Genomic DNA, 14849 nt, shown 5'->3' on the forward strand with positions numbered 1-14849 from the left:
CTACGCCATACAACAAAGTCAGTCTTACCATCGCTCCGTAGAACGTGACTTAAACAGTGGGCCCCACATGGCAAAATCAGCTATCTGGGCACTTTTCCCACAAAAACAATGAAAAAGCCCAAAAATGCCCCAGGCCCACAATATGAGAAGGCCCATATTCTCTAGTGCAATGAAAACGCAACCTTTTGTTTTCTTTTTATTTTTCTTCTTTCATTTTACAGTTTATTTTGCTTCGTCTTTCTTTCTGTTCCATATTTCTGGTAACTCATCGGTTTCATCCACCTTCACTTCAGATTCCAGGTAACCCTTCTTCTTCATCATCATTTTCCCATATCTGAAAACTGATTTTCTTGCCTTTTTGGGTTCTATGTTTGTTGTATTTTTTAAAAAGGTGGCGATTTTCAATAGTTATTTCCTGTTCTTGTGCTATCAAGTTCGATTCTTTTTTATTATTTTTTCCTCCTTACTAGGTTTATCATATGTGAATCTACTATTTGCGTTCTGGGTGTTAATGGGATTTTAGTTTTGATCCAAATTCGGCACTGTTGTGATGATTGATTTGGTGTTTAAATTGATTTGAATTACTGAATCTGTGCGTTTATTTCATATTTCGTGAACTGGGTATTTATAGTTCTGTGTTTTACCTTCTTTTTGTTCTTTTGCATGTTTAAGCTGAGCTAGAATTGATATCTTGAAAAGAAATTGATTGACAAGTTGTCATTTCCGGTTGAATTTCGGGGATCGGGGATGGGGATGGAGATAGTGAGCTGAGGGTCTATCGGAAACAGTATCTTGCTATCTCTATGAGGTAGGGGTAGGGGTAAGGTGTGCGTGCACTCTACCTTCTTTAGACCCCACTTGTGATATTACACAATCTTCTTCTTCTTGTTGTTGTTGGGGAAGGGGATGGTAAAAATTGAACCAGCACACATTTGGTGTGGGTGATTGATTCTCAGGGGTATTACTGTAAGATTTGGTGGAAATTCAATGTTTCAATCAACTGCGGGAAGTTTGTTGTTTTTGTATGATATGGCTTATGTATCAAACTAGAAGATGTACATTATAGAGTAATAGGAGTACCTATAGTTTTTTCATCTTTAGATGTGTTATTCTTCAATCTTAGGATTCTTTGAGGATATAGTTTATTGTGTGTGTTGACTAAGTGGAGTGAATGTCCGTCAATACTGTGATTAAGTGTATGTGGACTGCAATCTGTTTCTGTGATCTGTGATTTTTAGAATTCTGTGTTCGAGATCCTTGATGTTATATGATGCTTTATGTTATCCAGGGCAGTCGATTGTCATGTTTAACTGTTGGATTTTCATTCGTTTTCTAAGATTACATATGCCATGATTCATGATTAGTTGATTGTTTCATTTACTTGTACCCTTAGTCTGTTTACGGTTGTTTTCTGATATGTAGATCAATTGGAACTCTTTGCGTTCAGTTTAAATTTAAGATTACCTTAAATTCAAAATCTAACTGGAAGATGCCCTATATTTGGATTTTCTTGTAATGGTATCCATTAAAATGTTTTCAAGCGAAGAGTTCTTGGTCAGGAAAATCAGCTGTGTATGCTTAACTTAGCTATGAGTGATACCAAACCAGATATATTTTTGCAGAAACAAGCACACAAAATGTCGAACCCCTCAGATGAAAGTGGCAAGGAACCAAACCTTGGTAATGATCCTCCTAAAGCTGAAGTAAATGATGACCTTCCTGCAGAAGATCCAAAGGGTGCAGAAGAAGAAAGCCAAGATCCATCTCTAGCGGTACATATTTTCATATGCAACTAATTGATTCCGTTTGCTCAAAGCTTTTGCAATGCTAGTGAATGATGAAGCATATGTTAAAGTGATACAGATTAGGGAATACATTTTTATACCGAAGGTTTTCATAAAAAATTCCTATATACTTAGTTCTTTTGTTTGCAGCTCAAAGCTCTAGAATAATAATCAATGATGGAGCATAAATTAAAATGATAAGCAAATACATTTTTTCACCAAAAGATTTTCTAAAAATAGTCCCTATGTACTTCCATTTGCAACCCAAATCTTTAAAATGCCAGTCACCATGTACTTAGTATCTTTTTCTGTGGCATATAACCATGTGAATGAGATTTCATTCATAGGACTGGTATCCATCTATAAGTGTATAAGGGTATTTGAGGTAGAGACGGTAAGTTGATGAACGTGTCAAGGAAAATGACCTAAATTTACTGCAACTACACGAAACATTTACTGTACTTCTGCCAATTTTTCTTGAGATTTGGGGCATAATTCTTTTCCTCGTTACATATATCCAGGAGCAGGAGGAACTAATGAAGAAAAAATATGGTGGATTAGTGAAAAAGAAACCTCCATTGATAACTAAGGTGATTATTTTCGGTTTTTACTTCAACTCTTTGTATCTCAAATTATTTTCCTCGATGTGTTTTGTGTTTTACTTCGACTCTTGTCCTCATTGAATTTTCAATTAACCCGTTTAACATTTTCCAGGACCATGAACGTGCTTTTTTCGATTCTGCGGACTGGGCACTAGGAAAGGTACTCAGCTTTAGTGTAACTTTGGCTGTTTCAGTCTTCAGCTAAAGTTTGATGTTGAAGTTTGAGCATCTTTTACCATGTTTTCATTTTCTATTATATTGCAGCAAGGGGGACATAAGGCCAAAACACCTGCTGAGGCACTTCGCCCAAAATTGGAGGTGCATTACCCTGTTACTCTGAGAAACTCATTTCCAATTTATATTGTTGCTCGTAATGGCTAGAAGTTGTATCTTCCTTTATTTATTCAAACTAAATACTGAAGCATACATACATAAGGAAGTTAACTATCAAGTTGCCACATGTTCAATTTGTATTCAATTATCACAACAAGATTGCATTGCTTATGTATTCTTTGATATCAGCCGACACCACACCAGCAACTTCGTACTCGTCTCTCAGAAGCTAAACTGACAGATGCCGGTGAAGGTATGTACCTAAAAGCTATTCTTGTAGTGTGATCATACTGGAAGCAAATCTCAACCCCTTTGCCTCTTTCTTCTCCGTCTAAAATCTGGCAAGCAGATGGTAGCAACAACGATCTTGCCCAGCTAGATGAGCAGAGCGGAACACCAGCAGCAGATGGTGAGAATAAGTCTTAGATCAGAGGCACCAGGACCAAAACATTCTTGAGAAGCCTCATCAAAGTTTCCTGCTGAATTAACTGAAAGTGGTGTTGTAAATCAGGCTAGCTACTTATATAGAGGTAAAAAAGAAGGAAAGAAAGAGAATAATTGCTCGTGTGGCGAATTTTTGTACTGAGATTAGATTTGTTGTCCTATACTGAGCTGATTTCCTTGCATAAAATTCAGAAAACTGCCCTATCTGGCTGTGCTATAATGCCATCATATGATATATTGTACTTTTTTGGTGGTAAAAGTTCTAGATTGATCCATGTTATAATGAAATGTTAAAGACATACAGTTTATGCAATATTAATGTCTTTCCCTTTTGGTACATTGTACTGCACTTCATATTTGTGATTTCATACAAACTAGATTTCTTTTGACTTCATTTTTATGATCTCATACAAAGTTGGTTTTGAACACACAAGAATTTATGTTCCTAAAACCTTGTTACTAGTAGTTGGAAAAGGTCATATTCGATTTGCTTGGTTCAAACAAATGGAGGTCACTAACTGAGGTTGGAAGTCCCCAGAAAACAAACAATTCAGTTAATCACCACTTTAGCAAACGCTATTGACTTTCAGAGCTACAAAAGGAGTTCGATTGTGACCATCTAGACGCTTCAACTTGACGTAATAGGTGTGTTTCGTGTGCATCTTTAACTGTGAAAATATACATCTAAATACCTTAACTTTAAAGGGGTGCATTCCAGATGTGAATTTTCAAAGTTGAGGATACTTACAAGGCTAACTTAAATCAAGTTAAGATGTCTAAATGTGAAGCAAGTTAAAGTAATTATTATGTATCCAACTAGAGGCGTATTAGTCTAATTGAAACTAATCCAAACGATTATTACTTTCTAGATGCCTTATGACACTTATGCATCAAAGAAGTTCCACATTCATGGATGAAAAGAAAAAGATTCACATTCGTTGAAAACTAGTGGACTTCTAGCAACATTTTTCTTCTTTTTTTCCTTCTCGTGAGTGATGGTAGTTTTGAGCCTTACATACACCCGAGACTTTACCATTGTTTAATGTACATTTTTTGTGTTTAACCATCAAACATTATGCTTGTTAACCATCAATTGAAAGGAAGCGACATGAGATTGTCACCTATATTGCTACCTTACATACACAAACGTGCAATCAAAAAAAATTTATATCAACAAGGATAAAATTCTCATTATCAACTCAATAAGACCAGTATCTTTACATATGAATCCTGTTGGGACTAAATAGAAATGACAATACAACTCTTAACAATTTCTTTATTTTTAACATTTCCAGGAATAAGTATGGCTTGTGAAGCTCACTGACCCAACTAATTCAACTTCATGCCACCATCTTCAGAGCTTGAATGCGATCTCCGGTTGAACATGGAGGGATCCCAAATTCCCAACCACCTCCTGGTGGTGGTAATGATTTAGTACCTTATAACTAAGGAGGTGTGAGCTTTTACTCTATTACATCGAATCAATTACTTAGAAGAATGCTTTAAATGGACCATTCAAAGGCCACACTAAAGGGTTAATTACACTCAGCCGTCCAACAAACAACATAACAAACTGGACCGGCTTTTGAAAGTACAGTGCAGAACTCTTATTAAACAGCACAGAGCAAAGAGAACTCCATGCTCAAATAATGAAATAAAGCTGATGGAATGACACACGTAGATATGGAACCCCAGTAATTCCATTACTGTAAGCTTCATGAAGCCCTCCAAAGGGTAAAAAGCAGTTGGCAATACACGTGATAGAGCTTTCTTTCCTCCTGAAATGTTTTGACAGTAGGATGTGTATGTTCCTACCAAAATAATATATCTGTCTCACGGTGTAAGAAATAACATTTGCAAGAAAGAAAAGTACTTACCTTAGTAGGAATTTATCATAAGAATTAAATTTTCTATCAATCCTCTGCAGAATCGATCACATAAAATGATCACACATCAAGCAGTGACCAACACCATCATTTCCTAAAGGCCAAAGGAACACCATCATTTCCTTGAGGCCAAGGGAGCATGAATATTAACAAGATAAGACAGGTTTACCACATATACCAAAGCTCTGAAAACATATTCATGCCTACTCAACGATCTGAAAAGCTACCTCCTACCCTAGAGAAGCAAGAAAAGAAAATTTAACACTGCTTCAGTAGAAATCAGCCTTCTTAGTGTATACCATAGCATGCAAACGTGAATGTGCCTACTCAACGATCTGAAAAGCAATTCTCAATCTCAAGTACCTCCTACCCTAGAGAAGCAAGAGAAGAAAAATTAACACTGCTTCAGTAGAAATCTGCCTTCTTAGTGTCTACCATAGCATGCAAACGTGAATGTGCCTACTCAACGATCTGAAAAGCAATTCTCAATCTCAAGTACCTCCTACCCTAGAGAAGCAAGAGAAGAAAATTTAACACTGCTTCAGTAGAAAATGCCTTCTCAGTGTATACCATAGCATGCAAACGTGAATGTGAATTTTGATCATAATTAGCTATTGATTGATCTCTTAAAAGCTCTGTGCTAGCAACTAACAGAAGGGCTTCATTGACAAGGATAGAACCCAATAGCGGGAATCATGTCATATACAAGATCACTAACTGAAAAGCTGTCAAGTAAACATGACATTTTTACCTCCTGAAATGCAGAAACCTGACTTGAACTTTTGTTCAATAACTGGAAAGCTGTCAAGAAAACATGAAAATCGATGCAAGAGAAAGCAATAGAATGTTCAATCCTGTAGCATAACTGGTCAACAGGAAACGTCACAAAAGTTCTTAAGAACACAAACAAACAAACAAACAAAAAGTAAAGAAGAACCACCACATCAAACTGTCATGGCTTAGTCTGCTACACAAAACCACTAAAGCAAAGGTATTGTTGGGTACAAAAGGCCTTCAATGACTAAGAGGCGTTGTTTCATTACAATATATATGCTGGTAACACCTAAGAAACAGAAATACTAGGGCAAGGATGGCCACAAGTTTCTCTATCTTGTTCGTCTGGTCCTCTGTTCTTAGGCTGGAGGCTTCGTCAAAAGGGGCGGGCAATGGGCTGGAACAGGCATCGGACATGATAGCTGTTTAGATGGCAAGTGTGAAAAGGCAAAGTAAAAGAAAGAGCATTAGAGATGCAATACAGGCTTCAGGCTAGTCAAAGTTATCAAAAGGAAGATGCGCTTGAGGCTATACTGAAGTACAGAACAGAGATGCCCATTAATTATGTATAAGACCAAAAAAAAGGTGAAATTCTGTACCTCCGGCTGCTAATAACCCTCTACACCCTAGTATCCATAAGATTTTCCATAGGCAGAAGGGTTATGGCTAGAAACCCTGGAAAGATTAGAACAAGTAAATAACAAAACCTTTTTACAGTAAATGAAAAGAGACTAATTATAGGCGGGAAACATAGCCTTAATTCAAAGCATGTAGTCAGATAATGCTTTACCCTGCACTGCTAGGTCGCCCAGAGGAATAAACGCCATATGGTGCATAATTACCTCCACCACCAACCTGAAAAATATGAATTCAGATCTACTTTCTGACATATTTTGTTTGCTATACAAGGATAGCAGCAAAATAGATGGAAAAATACAGAAACCATCAATTAGAATATGAACAACAGGACAAGATAATTTGATCCTTACCTGTAAAAATGAGATAACATCAAACTAACTTCTAAGAGATGAACACTGAGTATTTACCTGTGAGCCACCATAACTATCACTTGGAGACAAATCATTGTAATCATGTCCACCTGAATAAGATGAATGACCATGCCGACGTGATCTATTATCACGGTTACCATATCTTGAGCCATCTGGCATGCTTGCAGACATGGGGACATAAGAAAGGCCAGGAGAAAATGCAGGAAAAGATCCCTCCATCTCAAATGTATTGGCCCTCAAACGCATAAGTACTTGCAATAACGCATTGGCAGCAACATTAGCATCTCCAGTAATCTGAAGGGGAAAAACACAATACCATGACATAAGAATTTCAGCATAGGGAGAACACTTAAACCAAATATCACACCCCCAACCTACAAAGAACAGAGAGTTAAACAAACCAAGTGAGACAATATTACACGAGGACAAAAATAGAAAACCTGTTTACCTGCACCATCTCGTCATCTTCGGATGCCACTTTGGGAAGATTTTCCTTCGAAAGAACGCGGATGCTTGCCCTTGTGGAATTCCGCATCTCATTGATAATGGAACCACCTTTACCAATAAGGCATCCAACTCGTGAACTAGGTACAAGCAGGCGAGTCGTAAGAATAGCATCCCCGGATTCTTTTTCAGTTTTCTCACTACTTCTTGGTTGCAAACGCATTGTTGCATCGATGGTAGGGGATTGATCTTCAAATGCCTGCGATCACAATTGGATAAGCAACAAACGCTCCAGAGAAGCATTCTCAGTCCTAGCAATCAAATAATGAATTCAATAACCAAGAACAGTTCCTCACCTCCTTTGCTGATACAAATATAATGCAATCATCTCCCTCAGCCGCAGCACTATCGACTTTAATAGATGCACCTGATTCCTGTCTTAGCTGTTTGATAATGCCTCCACCTTTGCCAATTACAGCTCCTACATTCTCAGTTGGACAAACCAAACGAACTGCAAACTCTTTTACAGAAGAAGATCTACTTCTACCATCACTTTTGTAACTTGCGTAAGGACCCATCAATGATGTCACACCCATGACTTGGGTACCAGCATGAGGATTAACAAGTCCAGCACCAGACCTAAATATGCTGGGTGACGACAGCAATTGATGTTGGGACCGTGATGGATTATCATGGAGGCGTGCTGCTACTTGATAAAGTGCTTTCTTAACAACTGCACCTTCACCGGTTATCTGAAAATAAAAGAAGAATCTCTTCAACACATCATTTACATTTTCATATAACCAGATAGACGCATCATTTAAAGTGACGGCATAGTGGGGAATTTGCAAATAAAACTTGAATACAGCAGTTGCTCACTCAACTATTGATTGTCCATTTCTTTCATTATTCCTAGTCAGTGTTTTTGGTACCATCAAGTTTCACAAATAGATGCCCTACAAAATTGTTATAGCTAACAGATTAAAAAAACTGCTTTTAAAGAACCAAACCAATCTTGTAAGAAGCCCTTCAGGATTAGATGGGGTACTCTTTTTATGTCTTCTGATTTTTAGAAATAACTGTCAGATGTAACCCACTTCCTTTGTGCTAATTTATTTATAAGATCTACTTTGCCTTCTCAAAAAAGAAACCAAATGAATCATGTTTAAGTTTCTGCTCACACAGTTATATTCCATACCAATCAACTACCCCTCAATCTCGAACTAGTCAGTCAATGCAGGAATCCTTTATAACAATTCTGCTCAACGAACTCATTTTACTCCAATATACTGATCTTCTAAGGTAAATTAGGATTTCTCTAAAACTAAGGTTTTTGCAAAACTCACACCTATACACTGACATACAATCCATGCAACAACTACACCTCTGCATCAAGCAAGTTGGAGTTCACTATATGAATCCTCAGTGACTATATTCCCCATTTAAATTCATCTTAGGCCAACAGGAAATATAGAATCTTATCGGAAAAGTTTGTAAGTAACATACTTAAAAATTGGTTGACAAGCTAAACCAGGCAATCAGCTAGCATAGAAAAAAGCCTCTTCATTGCGAGAGACACCAAGGCTGGAAAGTAAAAAAAACTCATTTTTTTAATCAGGCTCGAAAACCTCATATCTAGCTACCTATTATATTTTGTGAAGCAATTTTCTTTTTTTATATGACGGTGGTGTCTACGCCAGCTTGCACGGATCGCAACTATTCCACCAGGTACCAAAATCAAATACGATCAAGGGAAGTGCTCGCACTTAAAACTCTGATGAAATTACTTCAGGTAAATTAAACCATACATGCCTAAAAGTACTCTAGAGTACATGCATAATGAATGCTTCTAATTATCTAAAAAAATCTAAGAGATAACACAGAATTACGGTTAACATAAACTGTACTCAAAAGTGTTGTGAGGAGGACCCTGCTACTACCTGGAGAAGCTCATCCGAGTTTAGAGCACAAGGGGGCAAGTGCTCACTGCTTAACACCCGAATCTGCGCACCTGTTTCACTTCGTAAATTCTGTATCACTTGTCCACCTTTCCCTATCACACAACCTATCTGATCTGATGGGACAAGCATCCTTACAGTAATCTGCTGATGATCCTCCAGATCTTCGTCCATACGCAGGTCTTCAGCAAGGACTCTGTCATGCACCCTGAATAAAGCATCTTGAGCAGGTGAAATCAGGTCACCAGTATCTTCAGAGACATTAGTTTCTTCACTTCCACTATAAATAGTTACCACACGCTCCTCGCAGCCAGGTATGGTCTCACTAATCCTAATCTTTGAATTAGTTTCTGTCCTCAATTGTTTTGCAATGTCCCCACCAACTCCAATGATACTTCCAATTTTTCCTGTGGGGCATAAATAACGAAAAACAGTATCCTCTGGTCCAATGGAATTTGATTCCTTTTCATCAGTTGGAGTCCTTCTCTTACTTCCATCATTCCTTGAATAGTCAGATTCCGATTGCATTCTCTTACCGTAGTTGTTCCTCTGGCCTGCCATGTCAAGGAGCTGAATGTGTCACCCTACAAACCAAATATTCTGTATCAACTTGGATCAGAAACAAACTAACCACTCATGAAGTGTTATTACATAGAACATCATGAGGTGGAACATACAGACAACATAACCTGAAAAATGAAGCACAATGCAAAGTGGTGCAAATTACATCATATGCAATATCAATTTCCCAATAAAGCTATATTGCTTCACTCAATAACCATAACACCAAGTAAAAGCTTTACCAACCAACCAAGAAAGTTGCAACACAAAATCACAGAAAAAATCCATGATGACATTGAAGGCCCTGTTTTCTCTAGTAGTCCAGATTTTCCTTTAAAGTAATCAACGACAACCTCAAATCAAAGAAGCCATTTTCACTCACCCAAGACTTCTATTTTCCTTTAAAACTTACCAATGACAAAATCCCCAGTAACTCTCAAGGGCTGAGCCAGGTAGGCCGGAAAAATTACACTATCAATACAAGATTAAGATTATCTTTTATGTATATACAATAGATATTGGATCTCCTTTGCTTCCTAATTCCTAAAGCTCTTGCAATCACCCAAGCAACAAATTGCAAGTTCACACACATACAAATTAAATGTTTGAGATTAAAGACCCTCTCTTACTGCAATAAAATCCCTAGCACTACATAATTTTCTTCAAAGCAATCAACTTTACAAACAAAAAAAAAAACAGACATAGAAGCAATTTTCACACACACCATATTTCTCCTCTTTTTTACACAGAAACCCAAATTCATGATTGAAATTGATACCCTTATAGATATACAATCTCTAACACTCCATAATTCCCATCAAAGTAGCCAACTTTACCCAAAAAAAAAATCCAGATTCAATTTTTAGCCCCAAAAAAAAACTTCATTTCTTCACTACACTTCTCTAGAATCAAAAGAACAAAAAAAAACAACCAAAAAAAAAACATAAAGGTCTCACCTTTTGTTTGTCTAGTAAACCTGTATCACTGCCAAGATTCCAGAAAAGGGTAAATGATTAATCTTGTTAATTTTGCATAAAAGGCACAAATAGTCTATAAACACAATGGAGAGAGAGAAAAGCAAGAAAATTACAGTGTTCTGGAGAAGAATCAATCCGTGGGTCTGTTGTGTTCAAAGTACCAAATACTGCAGAGAATATAAAGAAAATTTTTGCCAAATGGGGAAGTTTCTAGGGTTTGGCTGTAAAAAGCTTGTCAAATACTGAAATACTTAACCGACTATAGATGGTCTTATTAGAAGTGTTGTACCTAGGCCTTAATGAGGCCTAACAAAGATATACACTAGAGAAAATATTAGCCCATCATTATCAAAGAGATTTTGTAACAAAGTAAAATATTTGAAAAAGCTATCAAATTAGACAAATATTTCTACTATATTTTATGTTTTTGGTTAATCATGAAAAAATTATCATAGATAATCAGTGTTTATACGTAAAGAGCACTCCAATGAATAATAACTGACATGTTAGTCATTCCGAGCCTGAGAACCAGTAAGAAAAATAACAAGCTAGTTACAGAGTTTCTGAATTGAACTACTGCACTTTCGAACTTTTCTAGAGTCTTTTACTTGTTTTATTATTTCAATGATTTCTTTCTGTATCTGTGCAATAGCTATCTCTGTTTTTACATTTACTTCCTTGAATTGCTTCCAATCTCTTGCTTTCCATGTGCAGTAGATCCTTGCCCCGGAAATTGTTGTTGTCGACTTCTTTATGAATTGTCTCCAATATTGCTCTTTTATCCAACTTAAATATGGTAACACCTACTACTTTTGCATTCAGCTTGTCCATCTTCCCAACTCTTCTTGTACTATTGTTGTCCATCTACATTAAAAAAAAAATAGATGTCGTTGAGATTCCACTATGTTATCATCACACATACAACATGTTAAATCGTCCACTGAAATATGTAGCATGTTCATTTTCTCTTTTGTCAACAGTCTATCTTAGGTTGTCATCCATAGTATGAATCTGTGTGTAGATATTAGGTTGTCATCCATAGTATGCATCTGTGTGTAGATAGTAGAATCGAGCTCCATACCAAATCGGATCCCTTTACTCTCTCCAAGGTCCCCACTAAGTTGTAATAACTTTCCCTGAATATTCATCACTCTCAGTTAAACAGTATGATTCATCTTTATACCAATCAATCATGCTTTGTTTCATAGAATTAAACTTCCTCCGCTACCAACTACAATTTGTTGGAGGGACATGAGTCCATATATCATCACTATTTTTCATATAAATACCATGTATTCATTTAATCCAAAGTGTATCTTCTTTGCAAGCAAGTTGTCAAATTAGATTCCCCACAACCGATTTGATTATTTGATCATTCTCCTTATAATTTGGAAATTTCATACTGGATTTCAATTTGGATACACCAACGTGTATTTTTTGCTACAAAATATATCAAAATAGGGAGAAAGGTGAGACAGAGAAAGAGAGAGGCGAGCGAGATCCACATATACATGTAAATCACACACACACTATATATATATATATATATGGAGAGAGGCATGTGAGAAAGGAGAGTGGTGAGCGAGATAGGAGAACGGCGAGTAAGAGAGTTAGATACATGTGAATCCACTTGGATACAGTGTATCTAGAGTAAATTACACCTAATTTTGACCACATGTATACATGTATCTAGACGCACCACATACATGTATCTGAAGTCCAAAATTTGGTAAGATCGTCATATTACAAACTAGCATGAATCTAAATAATTAACTCTTAAGCTAGTGCGATTTTTATAAATTAACCTTAAATATTAGACAATCATTACCAAAAATATATTTTGTAACAAAGTTTTTTTTTTTTTTTACTTTTTATGTGTTCAAGCATTTATGTATAGTGAGAGGCGGATTCAAAAATTTTAATATTTGTATTGATGAGAGATAATATATATCTTGTTGAATTAATTAGGGTAGAGAAAATAAGAGGTGGATTCAAAATTTGAAGACGGCGGGGCACTATTATTATATTAACATAAATGACAAAAGATTTTCAATGACGAAGAAGGGATGATATTGTGTTGGACTTGCCTGCGATAGCGTATATATTGATGAAAACACAAGAGGTGTTAATAATTAAACTCCATGCAAGTAAAATCATTGAGAAATAGCTTAGTGGTTAAGGTAGTGCAAATGTATGAATTGACGCAAGTTCAAATTATCAAATCCACTTATTTGTGCTTAACCGTTAATTTAAACAGAAGTCACAAATTTAAAACTCAAATTTCAAGCATGAAAGCAATCAATTACGATTAGCCCAAATCCACTTTTGTTCTATTTATACAAAATGCACAATTTAATTAAACTTTATTTGTACAAATATATATATAAAAATTCTAAGTTAACAAATGCAGGTGCACTCATTATTCTATATAAAATTTATCTCTAATGAAATCAAATTGGAAGGTCATGCTCATAAGAAATAATTACGAAGTATTGATTAATAGTATATAACATGCAATGTTAACATGGATCTTTGGTCATGGTCTTGTGGATACAAGTGCGACAAATTCATATGTATGTAATATTTGGTAATTATCGATCGAAAAATTATGTCTAATATTTATAACAAATTAGTTTTATCATATGTATTTTTATGGGGAAAAGACATAGATTCCCCCCTCAACTTGTCTTGAAAAGTCAGTTACATGCTTAAACTATTATGACGACCTATTACACACCTTTACAATTTAAAAGTGAATTTATTTACCCCTGAGACGTGTAACACCACTCTCATAATATGTGGTGTATTACACTCGCTGTCACATCAGTGCCATGTCAGCGCCATGTCAGAAATTAAAAAAAATTATGTTCTCTTTTATTTTTAAGGCAGAATGGTCTGGGAGACCCTTGTACTTGTCTCATTTTGTCACCTGAGCCCTGAACCCACTGAAATCCAACATTTTAAACCCTTTTTTTGACCACTCAGTGGTGCGTTAACTACAAACGCCACACGTAGCTTTCCACATTATTTAAAAATGTCATATAGGATATGACATGTTAAAAATAGGTTAATCCTTTTCTTTTCAAACATTTCTTTCCTTTCTCCTTTTTCAACTTGACCCTTTTACTCCCTTAATACCGATTTACATTGTTGCTCACTGCGATTTTTTTCAATTTTGTGAAGTGTTTGAGTTTGCGTTTCACTCCATAGTTGTACGTTTCTTTACTGATTTTCATTCTCTTTGTTTTGCAGTTGTGTTTTTGGTGTTTCATTTTGAATTTTGTTGTTTTTAGTTCTTGTTAGGGCTTAGTTGTTGCAGAGACTGTGGTGTGATTTTAGGGAGGATTTTGATTTTTGACATGCCTAATAACAATTTGTAGAAGTATTATGCATTCAATGGCATTTGTCGTGAATATTGTTGAATCTAGGATTTTTTTGTAGTGGATTTTTTTTTTATCAATTGCATTGGATTTCTTTCTTGTTAGTGGTCCAATTGGATTATATCAGATTATTATAGAGGTTTTTGTTGTGTTCCAGAAAGAACTAGTTTAAAATTAAGTTTTTTTTTTGTCGATTAAGGTTTTTTGTGAATTAGGGCTTTTTTGTCATTTAGGGGTTTTTGTCAATCATCTGATTGTATTCTCGTGACTTTGTAGGCATGGTAAGAATATGGGTTCAACAATCATTACACTTCAAATGTATTATGAGGGCTGTTTTTTATCAGATCCTTAACTCAGGAATGCTAATGAAATTTCTGATCTTGAAAAAATAAGAATCGATATGAATGAGCTTCATATTATGTTTTTTCATAAATTAACTAGAGAATTGGGAGTTGAACAAGTTGAAACCTTTGGGTGCAAAGTTAACAAAAGAGGTGATTTTTATATGTTGAAAAGTGATGTTGATGTGTTGAGATTTATTAACAACTTAAATGGTGGGGACTTTGTTGATGTGTATGTGGTACATCAAATTAGTACTCCTTTAATTATTGAGGATCCTACTGAGGTGTAAATAGCCCAATTGCTTACTCCAAAAAAAGGTAAGCCCCCCCACCTACTGTTATAAATGTTAGGGCT

The 14849-nt window shown here is 35.9% G+C and overlaps 2 protein-coding genes across 9 annotated transcripts; one reads left to right on the forward strand and one right to left on the reverse strand.

Moving 5' to 3' along the window:
• The first annotated feature begins 181 nt into the window (after positions 1-181).
• LOC125867390 (uncharacterized) lies at positions 182-3496 on the forward strand. Of its 2 annotated transcripts, XM_049547872.1 has the most exons (7): positions 182-300; positions 1623-1772; positions 2306-2374; positions 2499-2546; positions 2651-2704; positions 2909-2972; positions 3069-3496. In XM_049547872.1, exons 2-7 carry the CDS (start codon positions 1638-1640, stop codon positions 3143-3145), a joined length of 447 nt encoding a protein of 148 aa, XP_049403829.1. In that variant the 5' UTR covers positions 182-300; positions 1623-1637; the 3' UTR covers positions 3146-3496. The 2 variants fall into 2 exon arrangements, with proteins under 2 accessions (XP_049403829.1, XP_049403828.1); XM_049547871.1 differs by lacking the exon at positions 182-300 and having other exon boundaries at positions 1575-1772.
• Positions 3497-4331: 835 nt separating this feature from the next.
• On the reverse strand, positions 4332-11064 carry LOC125866851 (KH domain-containing protein At4g18375). 7 transcript variants are annotated; one of them, XR_007446576.1, is made up of 12 exons: positions 10887-11012; positions 10753-10780; positions 9218-9819; positions 7634-8029; positions 7282-7536; positions 6870-7127; positions 6614-6678; positions 6423-6498; positions 5373-5420; positions 5219-5252; positions 5041-5143; positions 4332-4941 (listed from the first exon to the last, which is right to left on the reverse strand). XR_007446576.1 is itself a non-coding variant. In XM_049547220.1 (9 exons), exons 3-8 carry the CDS (start codon positions 9794-9796, stop codon positions 6450-6452), a joined length of 1602 nt encoding a protein of 533 aa, XP_049403177.1. In that variant the 5' UTR covers positions 9797-9819; positions 10753-10780; positions 10887-11012; the 3' UTR covers positions 4332-4974; positions 6423-6449. The 7 variants fall into 7 exon arrangements, 4 of the variants coding, with proteins under 4 accessions (XP_049403177.1, XP_049403176.1, XP_049403173.1 ...); XR_007446575.1 differs by lacking the exon at positions 5373-5420 and adding an exon at positions 5509-5556; XR_007446574.1 differs by lacking the exons at positions 5219-5252; positions 5373-5420.
• Between the last annotated feature and the right edge of the window lie 3785 nt (positions 11065-14849).

The sequence above is a fragment of the Solanum stenotomum genome, chromosome 6 (genome assembly GCF_019186545.1).
Source record: "Solanum stenotomum isolate F172 chromosome 6, ASM1918654v1, whole genome shotgun sequence".
Taxonomy (NCBI): domain Eukaryota; kingdom Viridiplantae; phylum Streptophyta; class Magnoliopsida; order Solanales; family Solanaceae; genus Solanum; species Solanum stenotomum.

Coding starts and splice junctions, on each gene's coding strand:
- LOC125867390 (XM_049547871.1), top strand. CDS start 1,575: ATGCTTAACTTAGCTATGAGTGATACCAAACCAGATATATTTTTGCAG. Junction 2,547..2,650: donor CGGACTGGGCACTAGGAAAG/GTACTCAGCTTT, acceptor ATTATATTGCAG/CAAGGGGGACATAAGGCCAA. Junction 2,973..3,068: donor ACTGACAGATGCCGGTGAAG/GTATGTACCTAA, acceptor TCTGGCAAGCAG/ATGGTAGCAACAACGATCTT.
- LOC125866851 (XM_049547220.1), bottom strand. CDS start 9,796: ATGGCAGGCCAGAGGAACAACTACGGTAAGAGAATGCAATCGGAATCT. Junction 7,537..7,633: donor TATTTGTATCAGCAAAGGAG/GTGAGGAACTGT, acceptor TTGTGATCGCAG/GCATTTGAAGATCAATCCCC. Junction 6,499..6,613: donor GGGCGACCTAGCAGTGCAGG/GTAAAGCATTAT, acceptor TAATCTTTCCAG/GGTTTCTAGCCATAACCCTT.